Source organism: Astatotilapia calliptera, chromosome 4, assembly GCF_900246225.1.
Source record: "Astatotilapia calliptera chromosome 4, fAstCal1.2, whole genome shotgun sequence".
In the NCBI taxonomy this organism is placed as follows: domain Eukaryota; kingdom Metazoa; phylum Chordata; class Actinopteri; order Cichliformes; family Cichlidae; genus Astatotilapia; species Astatotilapia calliptera.
The window spans coordinates 501,635-519,921 of NC_039305.1; the positions used below are offsets into that span (position 1 = coordinate 501,635).

The following is an 18,287-nucleotide window of genomic DNA, read 5'->3' on the forward strand; positions in this document are numbered from 1 at the left end:
CGGGGGTGTTGATTCATTTAAACTAACATAATCATCCTGCTGCAACCAGGTTTCTGTAAGGCAGAGTAAATCAATTTGTTGATCAATTATTAAGTCATTGCTTTGTTTCTTCATTAGAGACAGTTTTTAATGTTGTTCAGGTTGAAACATTGGCACTTTAGAGTTTCCTTTGATGTATCCCGTGTCAAGCCTGGATGTTAAGAGTGTCCAGGGGTCCTGGGGACTGGGCGACCTAGGACCCCTGGGTAGTCATGGGACCTGTATTATTATTATGTATATTTTGGTGTTGCTGCTGCTCTTCTCCATGCTTGTAGATGTGAGTGTATGTGTGTGTGTGTGTGTGTCTGCGGGTATGCTTGGAGGATGGAGCTCAGCCACCTGCAGGCCTGAGGGGTGTGGCCCTGCGGAAGGACTGGCCACACCCGAAGCCACACACCTGCTGCTGATCAGGCCTCGTCGGGGGGAGCTACTTAGGAGAGAGTTGGAGCTCCCACCGACGTGGGATCATTTCCATGAGACTCCACGTTAGTCTTCTGCTTAGTTTAGTCTGTAAGTGTATGCCCACTGGAATTGAGTGTCTTGACGGCTGCCTCTGTCATTTTTCCCCTCAGGAGGAGCGTGGGATATCGGGGGGCAGCAGGCCCGGGATGTGTGTGGACACACGAGAGTGGAGAACACGGAGCACGGACCTTTTGGGAAGACACGACACGGGAGAGCATGGGGGTTTACTGTTATTGTTTCCATCACTGTAAATAAACGCACTGTTTATACACAGAGTCCTGCGCCTGGGTCCTCCTTCCCCACACATCCCACGGTCCGCCAGCCAGACCGTGACAAAGAGGGTATGTTAAGGACGGATGTGCTCCAGTCCATCAATCCTTTAAAGTGCTGGACACCGATGGTAAATTGCCATCAGACCCTAAATAAATTGTCCTCTGCTGTTATCCATATTGCTTCACTCATTCTTTGGTGAGTAGACGTATTGGTTACACAAGCACGAAAGAGGCACCGCACAAAACAATTTTTCGGCGAAAGATTAACAGGTTGACATAGCTGGACTGGCCATCAGGCATACCGGGTATTTGCCGGTGGGCTGATGACTTATTTATTTATTTATTTTTGTAAGGGCATGAACAATGAGAGGTGGTGGATTGGCCAGATGCTGGCAGATCTGTAAAAATAACTCAGTTGTTTGGTTTCTCTGGTGGAGCTTCCACAGAGGCCAGCAGGTGGATGAGGGAAAGGGGAGGACGGAGGAGCAGAGACCCGAGGCGGCCGCCGGTCCGAGTGTCAGGTGAACTGAACTTCAGGTAAGAAGTTCTGACCTGCAGTCTCTCTGGGTCAGATATAAACCAGGTTCAGGTGGAGTTTATTTTCATTGTGCTGACTTTTTCGTACTGCGTGAGCTAGCATGACGGAGTTTCTATACAGCTGTTCGGTTGCTATGATGTTACTGATAGTGAACTTTATTTTATTCATAAGGTTCGTTAGTAGAGTTGCCAACGGCTCCTTAAAAATGGAATCGTCCCCCATTCAGAGAAAATATTACGCGTTTCGTGTTGAGGTGAAAAGGAACAGTTTGTCCCGTAATTCAGCTACAATGAAAAAGACACAAAGCTGGAGTTATTCTGTGTCTTTGCTGCACAGCTGCCTCTTCTCCCCCCTCCCTCTCCTGTTTCTACTTCAATCATAAAACTGATCAATGATCAGCTGATCGTCTCTCTTGTTTGTTTATCGCCCACTTTGTGCCAGAAAGAGGAAACCAGCAGATGTCGCGCTAAACAACAGCAGCACGTTTGATCAGCTGTTGTTAGAATGTATTTAATATTAATTTCTAGTATCAGCTGATGTTTGCTGGAGCCACAGCTGTAAAGCTGCTGGTCATGATGTCGGTTTGGATATGTGGTGAGAGGGAAACATGAAGATGAAACCAGGAGATGTCCTTACTGAACCATCAGAGCTGTGATGGAGAAACAGGTTTACCTTTTAGGTGACATGGATGAGTTGAAGTTATGAACTGTTTCTGAGAGACAAATAACACCAGGATCCTTTTCTAAGCAGCTGACAGCTGGTAACTGTGCAGGGGCGGGTCTAGCAAAGTGTTGCCAGGGGGGCCGGTAGGGCATTAACAGGGAGAGGGGGGCACAAAGACATACTTTCTTATTCTCATTTAAAATGTCTCGCTTTTAACCCCGATTCTTTTGTCCCCGTGACAGAACAGAGAAAACCGACTCATAGTGTGTTAAAACATTTATATTTCTTTTTATTCGATCATCTTCCGGAAGAGAGAGACCCCTGCACAGCTCAAACGCCAGTTGCAGCTCTAACATTTTTAGCTCCACATGTGTCTTATATGGTATTATTTCTGTACTTTGCACGTCACACAGTTTCAAACATTGCTTATATGGCAAAGTTCCTCTTTTCTGTGTCTTATCTATTAATATGCCTGTGCACTAAAACTTCCTGTTTTTTAGTCTGGCTGAGCACTTTGTGAGTCAAAAGTGGCCTTGCTCTACAAGCCTTCATTATTAAAGTACATAAAACAATATAATAGGAAAAGAAGGATACTAAGGATATTGATTTCATGACACTAGCTTTTATTAAATAATTATCTGAATCTTGCAAACAAAGTTTTTATCTGAGGTAAAAATCAAATCAAATCAAATTCAAATTTTATTTGTCACGTACACAGTCATACATAGTACGATATGCAGTGAAATGCTTAGACAACTGCTCGTGACCTAAAGAAAAAAGAAAAGGCTATGAGTAAGATAGGAAATAAATATGAAAATTAAAAAGGGTAAATTTAACTAGGAAGGAAGAAAATAAAATATAAAAATTAAAGTTAAAAATGAAATAACTGTACAACACAAATTAGAATGAAGGGTAAATTTAACTGGGAAAGAATGTGTAGAAATCATACATATACCAACAAGACTGTACATCACTGTCACAACAGGGTTTGTTTTCATTCAAAGGCTTTATGGTTTTAATACCTGGGGGGCGGTCTTTAGTCAAAAGGCCAATTTTTCTGTCCCAGTCCAGCCCTGCAGGTTAATACTGGCAGTGTCACCATGCCAGCTGACTGTATTTCATCATCAGCCAGTGTTGTTCTTTATCAATATTACCAAAGTTTACCATAAGGCAGCACAGAAAGTATTTACTTGCTTTCAGGTTTTATTCAAATGTTAGTCTTTTCATTTGTTTCTCCACTTTTTTCCTGTTTCAAAATCAAACACCAGTTTGTGAGAAGATTATCTTCTTTTTTTAACAGGCAGATAAAGTTTTGCATTGGCTAATTTGTCAATTGTTTGTTACAAATGTTCGTATTTTAATATTCAAAAATGTTTTTTCCCAAAACATGTCAGTAAAAATACTATGCAAATATTGATGTCCTTGACTGCTGAGTAAACACTGACTGATTGTATCTCTTGTACTTTATCAACACAGTATCTACAAACTTTGCACCGTAGTGGTTAAAATCTCATTCTAAGAAGAGTTAAAAGCACATTCAGTTATTAGTTTTACGGGGTTATTGAATTATGGTGAACAGTTGGTAGAATTGTTTTTAACATTATCTGCCAGTTACATCTGCCACCCTTCTCCAAATCTGTGAGAAGTGGAACGAAAATCAGACATGATTCCGAACATTTTTAACAAATAAATAACTGAAAAGTGGGGTGTGCGTAATTATTCAGCCCCCTGATGTGTTATGTGTGTATGATGATGAATCCTGAAAGGTGAACGCTCGGGCGTCCACGAGTCCAACATATTTCAGCTTTTAAAGGACAAATAGGTGCATCAAGTTTTCTACTCTTCCCTAATTTTCAGTCGTTTTGTGGGCTCATCTTCATCTTCATTCTCCTCTGCTTCAGATTGTTTCCTGTGTTTGGGCTTTGGTGTGGCATTGAAGTATATACTGCAATGATCTGCTATGTCGTCATTACGAACACTCAGACCAGAGACTTCAACATTTCTGCTGATGACCAGATCCAAAATGTGACCTTTTTCATGTGTTGGGCTTTTTACATGTTGCGTAAGACTGTATTTGTTCAATAAAGATGAAAATTCTGTTTTGTATTTTTTGTATTTGTCCTCCAAGTTTTCATCAAACCAGATATTAAAATCTCCAGCCAAAATGATGCAGTCTTTGCATTTTGCAGAAACGTCCTGCAAGAGGCTTTCAAACTCCGGCTGGAAATCTTTGAATTTCGTCTTCGGAGGGCGATACACACCGATGACCAGGACAGGTTGGTAACCAGTTTGCTCCAGCTCTACAGCCACATATTCAAAGTGTTTGGCTGAGATCAGATTAATTTGTTTACCCTTGTAAAGGGTATTTAAGAATAAAATCGCGACGCCACCTCCTGTTTTCTCTTCCCTCGGAAACTGAAAAAGTGCGTACTTTTCGATTGACATGTTTGCACTGAAGCACTGCAGCAATTCCCTAATGTTGTAAACCTGCTCAACATTTGGCAATAAAACCCTTTCTGATTCTGATTCTGACATGTCTCGATGGACCTCATCCTTGTGCTTCTCCTTTTCATTTTTTATCCACGTCTCTGTTATAATTAATACATCTTTGTTTTTCTTTAATAAACCCTTCAATTTTTCCTCTTTATTGTTAATCGAGCGACAATTGATCAGCACCCAGCTTCCAGCATCTCCTGCATTCTTCTGCTCGTTAAATTTCCTTTTAGCAGCACCATTACCATCATCACTATCACGCCAGTCAGCTGGGGGCACATAGTCTTCATCTTTTTTTGTGTCATCAACATCACTCTCCTCACTTGGTTGATTACTTTCTTCCTCGTTGTCACCACCAGTCGTTGTTTGAGAGGCAGACTGTTCTTCACCTGCTTGTTGAGCTAGCTTGATCACCTTGTCTCTGTAAAAGAACCCAGTGAAGGTCGAGTTAGTGTGATTTCAGCTGTAAGTCGTCACCACAAACAACAAACAGGACTCGTACCAGATTTACCTAAAACAGCTGGAATGCAGCAAATTTACTAAAGAAATCCTGCCTGACTGTGACATGATGTTGTTTATAGTTTCCTTGGTGATTATTTATGGAGGACTTAGTAATTCAGAACAATGGATGTAAGTCTGTGCTCCAACCTGGCAGGTTTGCTGTGACCGTGCCACAGCAAACCTGCTGGCATCGTTAGGTTGATCTACTGTTGTAACTCATGGTTAGTGAGCATCAGGGTTTTAAACTGGGGGGGGTGTCACACAGAGAAGAGTTTGGGAACAGTTTCCAAACCTCAGCACCCAGAAACTCACTCCAAACACAACACAAAGGCAGTGACAGCAGTGATCCAGGTGTTTTCACAGCTGATCACCTAATGTGTCGTCATCGATGACGTCTGAAGCCTCGCAGGTTCAGCAAGTGGTTCGAGTGTCGCTGGGCTTTATGAACATGGATCCCTGCCACATGTGCCACATGTGCATGGTGGAGTTTCACCTGTGACATAGTCGAGCTTGTTTTCTTGGAGAAGGGTTTCCCTTTGAGCTGATCTCTCGCAGTTACACAGGATACTCCCGGAGCCAACTGGACTTCTTCGAGTTTGTGAAGACGCTTCATCCCAGAACCTTCTTCAGTTTTAAGACCAAATGGTGGAGAGCCCCACGTATGTAAACCCCAGTGGGAGGGGGGCGTGTCCCAGAGAGGGTTGTTGGCGCACTATTGACTATGTGTCTCATCGCGACGTGAGAGGCCATAAGAAGATTTCTTTGGTTGTTTAACAGCTACAGGAAGTCAGAGCTGTGGTGGAGTCATTTTATATACAGAGAGAAGAACTTACACAATGTAGTTGAATTCCAGCTTAAGGTCTGAGATGAACTCTTTGATCTTGTCAGCTGCAGCTCTCAGTGATTCGCTGGCTTCGGTCACATGATTCTTCCAGATTAATTCTCTCAACATTTGAATGACTTCAGGAAGTGGCAACTCCTTTCCACCATGTACAGATCCAACCTGACCATCAGAGAGAACAGGTTACAACAGAATCATTTCTGTTCTTCATCAGTTTGTCAGTGTTAAGGGAAAAACTGCTGCAGTGATAAACCATAAAAGCATGAATGATATCTTTTTAAACCTTTAGTATGTGTTTAGATCTCACTAATGATGATGTAAAAATGAAATAACAGAACCTCACCACCACTTTTCCTTCGAGGATGTGCTGAAACTCACATCCAGACATTTCATGGATGAGTCTTCGAGCTGAAGCTGATCTGAAGTTAATTTGGTTCTTGAAATCAAGTCTTTTTGCTATTGCTGACACAATTTCTTCCATGACGTGCTCACGGCTGTTTGCAGAAATCTTCAGCTTCTCAAACAGTTCCTCGTTTTTTTGCTGGGCTTCATTGATTTCACCTTCTACCTTTTTGAGATTCTCCAGTGATTCAGTGATTTTAGGACAAGACGATGGGGAAGATGATCTCCTTGAAAAAAGCTTAATACATCCTGTCCTGTTATATTTTGGCTTTAGTTTCTTGAGCTCCTTAGTCAGGTCTGTAAGCTGATCTTTATAGTGGTTCAAAATCTTTATCCTGGAGAAAGTGGCCCCCAGCAGCTCGTCAGCAGCAGTGCTCATCATGGAGGTTTCTCTGTCCATCACAGAGCAGGAAACTGTCCCAGTGAGATCAGCAGGAGCCTGGAAGGACCAAGACAGAGCACACTATCAGCTGATATTATAGTGCTAACACAATCACACGTACTGGTCAAGCTACTCCCCAAAAGTTGACTCTGTTCATCTGGACGCCTTCATGGGAGAAACGTTTCACCATCATCATCATCATATCAACAGTAATGACTGAGGTCTGTGAGGGTCACAGGTCAGTCAGCCTGTTTGCTGCTGTGAACACTCTTTGTATTTGTTCTTTGCTTTCACCCAGCAGGCTGTGGCTCTGTGCTGGACGCACAGCGGTGCTTTCTTCAAGCTTTCCTTCCTGCGTTTAGATAAACTCCACCCATTTTACCCCTGGAGCACAGCCAGCAGGAGTCACTCGTTTTCAGTGGACATGGTTGATGTGGACGTTGTGGAGGACGGTAAATACCTCAGAGTACACACTGATAATAAACCGGACGTGGTTAAAAACACCACTGCCCTCTACAGGAAGGGCCACAGTCTCTGTTGACCAATGCTCAGAATTGTCTATGAGTCTGTTGTGGTCAGTGCTATCCTCTGTGCTGTTGCATGCTGGGACAGAGGGTTGAGGGTCATGCTGGTACTGTTCGGTATGTAGCGAGCTGCCCTCAGAGACCAACTCAGACTGTCCGACTGTTTGTTTCACTTGTTGAGTTCTTTGCAGCGTGTCAGTAAGAACCAGTTTCACTTCATATTTCTGGCAGTGGAATAAAACATTCTTTCATCTTCTCCACAGTAATCACATTTCCCTGTCTGCTGTTTCCTTATATTAAGTAACGTGCCTCCAAACATGGCTGTGTGGGGCCACTGTGGGTGTGTCCACACAGGCCCACAGCAGTTTAGCCCTTGGGGACCACAAAAAACTGATGGGCACTAGATGGGTAAAGCTAGTGTGGGCAGGGCCCAGTGGGGGTTTCCTGAGGCTGTCTACACTGTGGGTTCATCACAGAATTCTGCCAGGAAGTGACTAATGATGTTGTGTCTAACAGTGAAGCCGCGAGGCCTGTCCGAATGAAGCCCGTGCCAAGACCCATATCGTTCTCCAGGATATCACGTGACCACAGATAGGCCCCGTTTCTCTGAAACAACTTCCTCTTCATGTGAATCGAGCTGTTGAAAATATGCAGGAATCAGGTTTTGATCTGAGGCGACTCTGACGATTATCACAGACACCATACGCACATTATGGAGCCACCCAAAAGGTGAAAACTATCAGCAGCGAGGAGCATTGTGACATGCTCTCGAGTTCATTCGATCTGCCCTTGGCCGGAGGGATTCGACCCGTTACCGGGGCTTCATCACTGCATCGCCAGACGTGGCCGTCCTGGACAGTAGAGCTGCCCGCTCAGCCCTCAAACAGCAGGGTTTAGTAACAGCCCCCACCCAGTTCAACAGGAAGCTACATGCACTCTTATTGCCAAAGAAGGAAGTCTGGTCATGTGAAGTGACTTTGTGATCAGTTTGTAAAGTGAAAATTAAAAACGTTGAGCAGAGATTAAAAGTTTGAAAGCAAAGCCTCGATGTTCACCCGCAGAGAGGAAAAAGCTTGTTTTCTGCACTCAGTCATCAGACGCTGGGCTCACCTGTTCAGTTAACAGAGACAATGACAACAGCAGCTCACCTGCTTTAAACTGGAGCAGGAGTCAGACCCTCTGCCTCTTGGTGAGAACACATCCGCAGTCGTGTCCGTTCCTCCGAAGCACTGAAGCTCAGCCCCGACCATCATGTGACCTCTGCTGACGTCCTGCATGTCTGTGCAGGCTCTCAGTCGTCCCGTCACGGTAAGCTGAGCTCTTCAAAATAAAGGGCTGGACTCGCTCCAGTTTCTTGACTCCTGTTGTCTGGATGATACAGTCCCGGCGCTTCTCTGTAAAAGTTTCTTAGATAAAGTCCTGCACACTTTGTTTTACACTGAATGTAATTCTGAGTGCATTTGTGTTCTGGGCCACATGATGTGTTTTAACTTCTTATTTTTATTCTTGTTTTGTCTCAAATTGTTTTTCTGTTTATATAAATACATCACGTTTGCTTGATTCTTGGCCCGACATGTGCAAAGGTCACATGAACTCCAGTGAGTTCCCACTGTTGATCCACAGGGTGGAATATGATGTCGGCCCACCGTGTGCAGCTGGACGTCTCCTGGAAGGATTTCCTCAGGTTCAGGAGTGTTTATGGGGAGTGTTGATCATCCTTCCAGAAGCACATGTGTGAGGTCACACTGGTGTTGGAGGAGAAGGCCTGGCTCACAGTCTCCGCTCTGATTGGTCCCAAAGGTGTTGGATCAGGCTGAGGTCAGGACTCTGTGCAGGCCGGTCCTCCCGCACCAAACCGGCTCGTCCGTGTCCTTATGGACTCTTCTTTGTGCACTGGTGTGCAGTCATGTGGGAACAGGAAGGAGCCATCCCCACACTGGTCCCACATACTGGGAACACGAAGGTGTCCGCAGTGTCTCGGTCTGCTGAAGCACGAAGACTCCTGAAGAACACCCCACACCATAACCCCCCCTCTACCAAACTTTACACAGCGCAGTCAGACAAGTACCGTTGTCCCGGCAACCGCCAAACACAGACTCGTTCGTCCATCGCCAGATGGAGAAGCGTGATTGGTCAGTCCGGCGAACACGCTGACACTGCTCTAGAGTCCAGTGGTGGTGTGGTTTACACCACTGCATCAACTTTATTTATACCCATAGGTAAATTTGCTTTACAGAAAAATTGCAGCATTTGGCTTCAAAAGCACACATACCTGATAGATATAAACCTCACTGTAACACATTTATAGTACTTTAACGTTACGAGTCAAAAAAACGATGTACGGTGTGGGGGACCAGAGACGGGACAAACGTTTCCAACTCTCATCAGTGTCCACTTGTCCAGTCTGCAGATTGTCAGCACCTTCACTTCTTCACTGGAACATTAGATGGACTCTGTCTGTCCATCCTTTACATCTGAGGTCATGTGACTGCCTGCACACTTTCACCTTTGACCTTGACTGAATCAGTTCATTTTTCCAATTTGTGCTGTTGTTCTGTGTCAGTGTGCAGACCTCTACAGTATCTTTCACATCGTTCCTTTTTCAGAATCACTTTTATTCCCATGATTACTGCGCTGACTCTCGCACATGCAGCGACCATCAGGAGGGCCTCAGGTGTTCAGGAAGGGAGCTGTGCACAGATGTGGAAAGCAGCTAACTTCTCCTGTTCATTTATTCTAATCATTTATGCCTCACAGCTTCATAATGCCCTCCCTCGTCACGGCTCCTGGCTTCAACAACCCTTCCCGTAGGAGCGCACGGACACCAAAGACTGTTAGCACATGGCTAACATTAGCATTACTGTAGACAGCTCATCACAGTTACTCTGTGCTCTGAGAGCTGCGTGCATTGCTGCTGTTCATCTCTCATCTGCTACCAGCCCTCACTGTCAACCTGGAAACCTCATCACTGACATCATCACCCAGAGAACAAACAAACCAACAAACAAACAGGCGTGTAAACAAAAAACTTTATTTATCAGAGAGAAACAAACAGCAGCAACGCTGCCATGGGAGAAAACAAGAGCAGAGGGGGATTCTGGGTAATAACTGACGTGGTAACATCAGCGCACACACACACACACGCAAACACACACACACAGAGGAAGTGAACAGAGAGGCTCATGGGAAGCTGTCATCGTCATCTTCAGCCATTTCTTTAGCAAACTCCAGATCCTGCTGCTCGCGTTCCCGACGCTCCTGAACGCACCACACGCACACACACACACACACACACACACGCGCGCACACACACACACGCACGCACGCACACGCACACGCACGCACGCGCACACACACACACACACACGCACACACACACGCACACACAGAAAAAACAGATTGAATGCAGATGACAGGAAGTGCATCTTTATTATTTTATTCTGATTTGTCTCTGTGTAAGCTACAGTCACACGCTGCCACCATGTGGTCAACTAAAGACATGACATCACGTGCTGTGTGTGTGTGTGTGTGTGTGTGTGTGTGTGTGTGTGTGTGTGTGTGTGTGTGTGTGTGTGTGTGTGCGCGCGTTACCTCTGCAGACTCCAGGTCCTTGTTGTACGCTTTGGGAGGAAACCTCATGGCCTGCAGGAGGACAGAGGGAGATTAGCATCGGGGTGATCGACTCTTAAACCTGAGGTCGTGTAACCGAGCGGATCCCCGGGTCCTGCTCCTCCACCTCCTCGTCCTCAATCTGCTTTAATGTGAGGAGGAGGAGGAGCAGGAGGAAGAAGCTGCTTCCACAGATTTGACAAGAAGGCTTCCAGTCAGACCTCTGCTGACAGGAAGTGACAGAGCTCGCAGCGTTATGGTGATGCAGAGCAGTCTGTGGGCGGAGCTTTTGTGATTTCACATTCTTGTGTTGACCTTGAGTCCTTGGGTGTGAGAGGTGTGAGTATGTTCAGGTGCGCTCACCTTGACCGACATGTTGTGGATGTCGAGGCAGAAGGAGATCCTCTGGTGGAACGCCAGCTGAGGCTCCCGGGTCCCGTAGATGTCCATGGTCTCCTTGGACTGGACGAAGCCTTTCTCGTGGTTGATGCTGGCCTCGATCACGCCGTCACGGATCGCCTGTGACGCAAACACACAGAGGTCACACAGAGGTCACGAGGTCGGCGTTAAAAAGGCGGCGCTGAGCGCGTCTGTTTACCTTGGCAACGATGAACTCGGCGTCCTCGGGACTGTCGAGCTGCAGCTTCTGAGCGATGTCGGCGAGGGAGATCCGAGAGTACGAGAGGCTGATCATACGCACACCTGCACACACACACAGATCAGTAACACACTGAGCGCGGCTGATGAGCAGCGTGCAGTGTGACGGCGGCGTACGATTGGCTCACCGGTCTTGATGACGTTGTGTCTGAGGCGGATGATGAGCGTGTACGTCCCGTCGGCCTGAAACTTCTCTCCAAACTGCTCCAACACCTGGTTAAACTTGGCCAGGTTACCTGTCCTCACAGCTGCACACACAGATACAGGAAGTGAACAGAGAGGCTCATGGGAAGCTGCGAGTATCTGAAGGTAGGTACACCACTGTGTTAGCAAACATTGTTCCTCCAATCAGAACCCATCGTTTCGCCATAACTCTACGGTTAGTCACATGATCAGGCGTGTGTGTGTGACACCGACCCTGTGTGAGCAGGAAGTAGGGCATCAGGGAGCGTTTGAGTGACGGCTGTCTGAACTGCAGGCGGTCGGGAATCTCTCCCAGCAGCAGCTCCACCACGATCAGCAGCTTGTGGACCTGAACCGGAGCCGATCGATGCTTCAGTGATCAATACCAGACACCGATACCTGACCGTGTGTGTGTGTGTGTGCGTACCGTCTGTTTGAAGCCCACGGCGGTGTGCTGTGGAGCCTTCCTCAGAGCGTTGGTCAGAGTCCTGCGAGCCTCCGAGTACTCCAGCTGGATGGCTTTAATACGACCTGTGTGGGTCACATGACAGGCGGGTGAGCGCGGCGTCATGGCGGGGACTCGCCTGAGCGCCGCGGCTGTGAGCTCACCTGTGTAGTAGAGGTATCGCGCCCACTCGTTGTTGTTGGCGAGCTCGGGGAACACGGACTTGGACACGAGCTTCTCGGCCTGGTCGTACAGGTTGAAGTGCAGGTAGTTCCTCAGCAGCAGGTTCAGCAGCACCGCCTGCCCGTCGGCGTCGTGCCGCAGGGTCGCCGTGCGCAGGCGGGTGTGCAGGAAGCTGGGGGGGGAGAGTCGTGTGACTGCTTGTCTGAGGGTGTGATGTCATCAGGAAAGGAGAAAGGTGTGTACGTACCTGCGGATGATGTCAAGCTGGTTCTGGAACTCGTACACTCGGGCGTGGTAATAGTAGCACTTGGCGGCGACCAGGTCGAGAGCGCGGCGGTTCTTGGAGACGATCTTCTGCAGCAGGTCGTCCGACACTTTCTGCGCCTGAAACACAAACGTCACCGTCAGCACACAACAGAGCGTCACCGGCGAGCACAGAGTCCCCCGGCTCGAGTCCTTCGACCTTCGTCTTCAGCTGTTCACGCCGGCTCACAAAAGGCGTTTGTGCTGCTGGTTACCGAGGCTGGTTACCGAGGCTGGTTACCGAGGCGGGTCTCTGCAGCTGCTCGTGGAAAAACCCGGAGACTATGCGGGACACACACACACACACAGGTGAATGAGGGGCGGGTCTCTCTCACACACACACACACACACACACACACACACACAGGTGAGTGAGGGGCGGGTCTCTCACACACACACACACACACACACACACACACACACACACACACACACACACACACACACACAGGTGAGTGAGGGGCGGGTCTCTCACACTCACTCACACACACACACACACACACACACACACGTGAGTGAGGGGCGGGTCTCTCACACACACACACACACACACACACACACACACACACACACACACACACACGTGAGTGAGGGGCGGGTCTCTCACACACACACACACACACACAGGTGAGTGAGGGGCGGGTCTCTCACACACACACACACACACACACAGGTGAGTGAGGGGCGGGTCTCTCACACTCACTCACACACACACACACACACACACACACACACACACACACACACACACACACACGTGAGTGAGGGGCGGGTCTCTCTCACACACACACACACACACACACACACACACACACACACACACACACAGGTGAGTGAGGGGCGGGTCACCTCAGTGTATCTCTTGTTGTTGGTCAGGTGAACCACCAGCAGCAGCTGCAGGTACGCCTCCACCTCTGGCAGCAGAGGAGCTGCCGCCGCCTTCCCCGTGCGAGGACGAAACTGAACGTCTCCGTCGGCCATCTCCATCGGCTGAGACACACACACACAGACACACACAGACACACACACACACACACCATCTGATCAGGAATCGATCACCTTGTTATAAATAATCAGGTTACTGTTTGATGATGCGGCTCTCAGAGGTCAGGGTTCACTTCCTGTTTGTCATTAATTCAAAGCTGCAGCTCATCTCTGCTCACCTCCTCCAGGAAGCCCAGCAGGAAGTCTCGGGTGGTGGCGTTGTTGGTGAAGAAGCCACAGATGGCTTTGTGGAGCACGTTGGTGTTGAGGCGGCGGCTGGTGGACGGCAGCGCCCGCAGAGCGCGGAGCACGAAGCGAGGCTCCTTCCCCGACACGGCCTTCTCGATCTGCTTCACGTGCTCCTTAATATCTGGGGGGGGGGGGGGGGGGGGGGTGACATTAGCACCAGTCACATGACCCACAGACCTCGGCTCAGCGCGATCCTCATGTTTACGCCTTTTCATGCGACCTTTGACCTCCATCCATGCAGATGCTACAGAGAAGGAGCTTAGCTGCTTACAGCTGTGCTCATGACAACGCGGCTCTACATCCATGCCGTAAGGTGACGGTTACATCCTCCTGAGAACCGGACGATCCATTCATGTCTCCTGTTACACCTGAGCCGCCCTGATAGGTCCTGGTGTTCTACACAGACGACGTCCTGGGCTTGCATTCATGCCTCATGTGTTAGGGCGGAGCACAAAGTCGAGGCTCACATCAGTCTCAGGTAGGACTGGGTGATACACCGAGTTTTTAAATATATCGATATAGTCTATGTTACGTTATAACTAGACTTGTGGAGCCGCATGTTTGCCTCGCTTTCGTCCACTTTTGTCTCTACGCTGCGTTACTCGGCCTCGCCTCTCCTTCACTGAACACAACTCCCCCTCCGCCATCGCTTCACCTGCAGGCAGGACGGACACGGCAGCTATCAAAGAGGAGCTGCTCGGTAAAAAGAAAACATTTGGAGGCTATTTTAGTGCTGTCAGCGTGACGTTAACGCCATAACAGCATTAACGGGGCAAATCTCTGTTAACAAGTTACCGCGGATCGCCCCGTGCGGGGCTGGACAGCGTTAACGAGCTACTGTTTTATTTTATTCATGGAGCATTATTATTTAATAAGTGCTGATAATTTATTTCTGAGTAATTTTTCCTTGTACATCAGCGCTGTATGTTAATAAAAGTGCCTGTGTGAGATCTGGGACACAGCTTTGACTAAGAACTCTCTCTTTGTTCTCACTTAACGGCTTTAAAAATATCGAGATATATATCGTATATCGCCATCCAGCTAAAGAATATCGAGATATGAATTTAGGGTCATATCGCCCAGCCCTAGTCTCAGGCAAACTGATGTTTATGTTTATCCTTCATAGGGCTGGGTTTCAAAGATTCATTAAATCCTGAATGATTTCAATATAAATGTATTTTAACGCCAGAATCTCAGGTTAAAGCTCACACAACTATTTCAACAACCACCAAACAGCTAAAACTGTAAACGGGAGCAGACATGCAAACAGAGCGTGGATCGTCCACAGACGCCGTTGGGCTGAAAGCTGCAGGTTTCATCACTCTGACCAAACCTGACTGAACCAGCAGCAGAAGATCAAACTACGCTTCATGTTTGATAAACTCTTTTTCTCTCCTGCACTCCTTATTGTGTCGTACATGTCATTGTCTTTCTTTATGCCACCTGTTCTGACCGGTCTCCCCGATGTGGCGTCTGTGTGATGTACGGGCGGAAGAGGTCCTATTTCTCTGGCTGTTACGTCCTGCACAGCTCTCTCTCCCTCTCTGCACTCAGAGACCAGTTTACCATCAAATCTGTTTTCTGGGGGGGGGGGGGTTCTGGTGCCGGTGTCGTGCCAAAGTAGGTGTCCCCGACAGAATTTGTTTCCCCTGTGCTGGGAGCAGGAAGTACTGATGTTTTCATTTTGTGAAAAAGGGAAAAATTAGCATCGTTACGTTAGCATTCAGTTTGGGGGTTACAACAGAAAATTATATATCAGATGGGATTATTTTAATAAAACATTAACATTTTGGCTGATAACTATTTTTATTCTCCTGTAACTTTACTCTAAAAAGAGCTAAATCCTCTAAAGTTTCAGGAGTAATGCGTCATAATAAGAAGTGTTTGTGAATGAAAAATCAACAATGTGGGACCCTGTTTGTCCGTGATTTACACAGGGGGAACAAATTGTGGCAGGATCAGCCTGATATTATTTGTGTCCCACTATAACTTCGTTGTGTAAAGAGCTAACATCTCCAAAATGTCAGGAGTAGTTAGTCATTACAAGAAGTGTTTGTAAACTAAAAATCAACAATGTGGGACCCTGTTTGTCCGTGATTTGGACAGTCCAGCGTGTGCTCCCGACGCAGGGGAAACAAATTCTGTCGGGGATACCTAGTTTGGCACGACACCGGTCTGAAGGGGAACGGGGCCCGGTCCGGACCCGCGAATGGGAGAGGTTGGTGTCGGTTTTAAGCTAAATGACGCGCAGACTCTCTGGGGCTGTTAGCCCCTCATGCTAATAGGCTAACCGCCGAGCTGCCGTGACTCTCGGTACCGGGCCAGCACAGACCCCGTTCCCGGGTCTGTGCTGGGGGGTATCGGTATTGGTGTTTGAAGAGTTTTACCGTCCAGGGTCAGGCTGTCCTGCTCCTTCGGCTGTTTGGCCGCATTAGCCGCCTCCTCTTCAGGCATCTCCACGTCCTGCGGCTCTGGGCCCACCTCCTTCGGCTCCTTTGGCTTCTCTGCCTTCGAGTCCCGGTCCCGGCCTCCCGCCTTGTCGCGTCGTTTGGCCGCGGTCTCCTTCATGCTGTGTCTGGGTGGATGAAACCGAACCGAGCTGAACCACAATGACTGGACACTATTCTGTGGCGCAGAGGATTCTGGGATATGACAGGCAGAAGCAGAAGAGAGCGGAAACAGCAGCGCAGGCTCGATAATCGATCACAGATGTGTGTGTGTGTTCCTGTCTAGCTATCTTTGTGAGGACCGAAATCTGTCACTTGTGAGTCACACACTCAAATTCAAATTCAAATTTTATTTGTCACGTACACAGTCATACACAGTACGATATGTAGTGAAATGCTTGGACAACTGCTCGTGACCTAAAGAGAACAAAAAAGGAAAAGGCTATGAATAAGATAGGAAATAAATATGAAAAATTAAAAAGGGTAAATTTAACTATGAAGGAATAAAATATAAATTAAGGTTAAAAATGAAATAACTGTACAACACAAATTAGAATGAAGGGTAAATTTAACTGGGAAGGATAAGATAAAATATATAAATTAAAGTTGAAAATAAAATAACTGTACAACAAAATACACAATATAGAACTATATAAGAATGTATGAAGAAATCTAAATATAAATAAATATATACACAATAACAGCAGCTGTACAAGTATTAACTGGAATGAAGAATATAGTGACCAGTGTTGTGCAAAACCAAAGTCCAGAAAGTCCAGTGTGTGTGTAAGAACCGTATGTGTGGGTCAGTACTGTGTGGTGGTGTGATTGAGAGACCGTATCGCCTGCGGGAAGAAGCTCCTCCTCAGTCTCTCTGTGTTGGTCTTCAGGGAGCGGAATCGCTTTCCTGACCTCAACAGAGAGAACAGTCTGTTGTTGGGATGGCTGAGGTCCTTCACCATCTTCCTGGCCTTGGTCCAGCACCGCCTGCTGTAGATTGAGTGCAGGTCAGGGAGCTCGGAGCGGATGGTGCGCTCAGCTGACCGCACAACCCTCTGTAGAGCTCGTCTGTCCTGCATGGTGCTGTTCCCGAACCAGGTTAAGATGTTTCCCGCCAGGATGCTCTCTATGGTGCACGAGTAAAAGTTCCTGAGCACCTTGGAGGGCAGTTGGAAGTCTCTCAAGCGTCTGAGGTGGTAGAGACGCTGTCGGGCCTTTTTCACCACGGTGTTGATGTGACAGGACCATGACAGGTCCTGCGTGATGTGAACTCCGAGGTATTTGAAGCTGTCCACTCTCTCCACTGGGCACTCGTTGATGACGGGGGTCTGGTAGTTCCTCTCCTGCTTAGTGCTGAAGTCCACTATCAGCTCCTTTGTCTTACTGACGTTTAGAAGGAGGTTGTTCCTCTGGCACCAGTTCTCCAGATTCCTAATCTCCTTCACGTAGGCCGTCTCGTTGTTATCAGAGATCAGGCCCACCACGACGGTGTCGTCAGCAAACTTGATGATGGTGGTGGAGCTGGTAGTGGCCACACAGTCATATGTGTACAAAGAGTACAGCAGGGGGCTCAGAACACACCCCTGGGGGGCTCCAGTGCTGAGAGTGGTGGAGGCTGAGACATGTCCGCCCATCCTTACTGCCTGTGGTCTGCCAGTTAGGAAGTTGGAGATCCACTGACACATAGATGAGCTGAGTCCCAGATGCTCCAGCTTGGTGGTGAGTGTGGAGGGAATTATGGTGTTAAATGCAGAGCTGTAGTCTATAAAGAGCATTTTAACATAATTCCCCCTTCTAGTGTCCAAGTGAGTGAGTGATGTGTGGAGGAGATGAGAGATGGCATCGTCTGTGGAACGATTTGGACGGTAAGCGAACTGTAGTGGGTCCAGTGTGTCTGGTAGTGAAGAAATGATGAAGTCTCTGACCAGGCGTTCAAAGCACTTCATCACTACTGAGGTGAGGGCTACAGGGCGATAGTCATTGAGAGAAGCAGGGTGGGGTTTCTTCGGGACAGGAACAATGATGGACTCTTTGAAGCATGTGGGGATGACCGACTGAGATAAAGAGATGTTGAATATCTCAGTGAACACAGGAGCTAGCTGGTATGCGC

General features: G+C 47.6%; 2 protein-coding genes across 3 annotated transcripts; both read right to left on the reverse strand.

The window, feature by feature from the left end:
- Positions 1 to 3,654: 3,654 nt before the first annotated feature.
- LOC113020111 (uncharacterized) lies at positions 3,655 to 9,277 on the reverse strand. Of its 2 annotated transcripts, none has more exons than XM_026163805.1 (4): positions 8,266 to 9,277; positions 6,153 to 6,650; positions 5,802 to 5,971; positions 3,655 to 4,888 (listed from the first exon to the last, which is right to left on the reverse strand). In XM_026163805.1, exons 1-4 carry the CDS (start codon positions 8,392 to 8,394, stop codon positions 3,811 to 3,813), a joined length of 1,875 nt encoding a protein of 624 aa, XP_026019590.1. In that variant the 5' UTR covers positions 8,395 to 9,277; the 3' UTR covers positions 3,655 to 3,810. The 2 variants fall into 2 exon arrangements, with proteins under 2 accessions (XP_026019590.1, XP_026019591.1); XM_026163806.1 differs by lacking the exon at positions 8,266 to 9,277 and adding an exon at positions 6,753 to 8,255 and having other exon boundaries at positions 6,153 to 6,625.
- An 852-nt stretch (positions 9,278 to 10,129) lies between these two features.
- On the reverse strand, positions 10,130 to 16,463 carry psmd3 (proteasome 26S subunit, non-ATPase 3). The gene is made up of 12 exons (XM_026163807.1): positions 16,118 to 16,463; positions 13,661 to 13,851; positions 13,347 to 13,487; positions 12,442 to 12,578; positions 12,176 to 12,366; positions 11,994 to 12,097; positions 11,801 to 11,915; positions 11,512 to 11,631; positions 11,325 to 11,428; positions 11,090 to 11,245; positions 10,709 to 10,759; positions 10,130 to 10,375 (listed from the first exon to the last, which is right to left on the reverse strand). Exons 1-12 carry the CDS (start codon positions 16,296 to 16,298, stop codon positions 10,298 to 10,300), a joined length of 1,569 nt encoding a protein of 522 aa, XP_026019592.1. The 5' UTR covers positions 16,299 to 16,463; the 3' UTR covers positions 10,130 to 10,297.
- Positions 16,464 to 18,287: the final 1,824 nt, after the last annotated feature.

Bases quoted from the DNA above. Each gene is read 5' to 3' on its own strand.
- LOC113020111 (XM_026163805.1), bottom strand. From the start codon at position 8,394: ATGCAGGACGTCAGCAGAGGTCACATGATGGTCGGGGCTGAGCTTCAG. The intron at 6,651-8,265 runs GTGAGCTGCTGT...TGGTCCTTCCAG, and splicing joins CCTGCTCCAGTTTAAAGCAG to GCTCCTGCTGATCTCACTGG. The intron at 5,972-6,152 runs GTGAGGTTCTGT...TCTGATGGTCAG, and splicing joins TCCTCGAAGGAAAAGTGGTG to GTTGGATCTGTACATGGTGG.
- psmd3 (XM_026163807.1), bottom strand. From the start codon at position 16,298: ATGAAGGAGACCGCGGCCAAACGACGCGACAAGGCGGGAGGCCGGGAC. The intron at 12,579-13,346 runs GTGACCCGCCCC...TTTGTGTTTCAG, and splicing joins ACAACAAGAGATACACTGAG to GCGCAGAAAGTGTCGGACGA. The intron at 11,429-11,511 runs GTGAGCCAATCG...GTGTGTGTGCAG, and splicing joins ACACAACGTCATCAAGACCG to GTGTGCGTATGATCAGCCTC.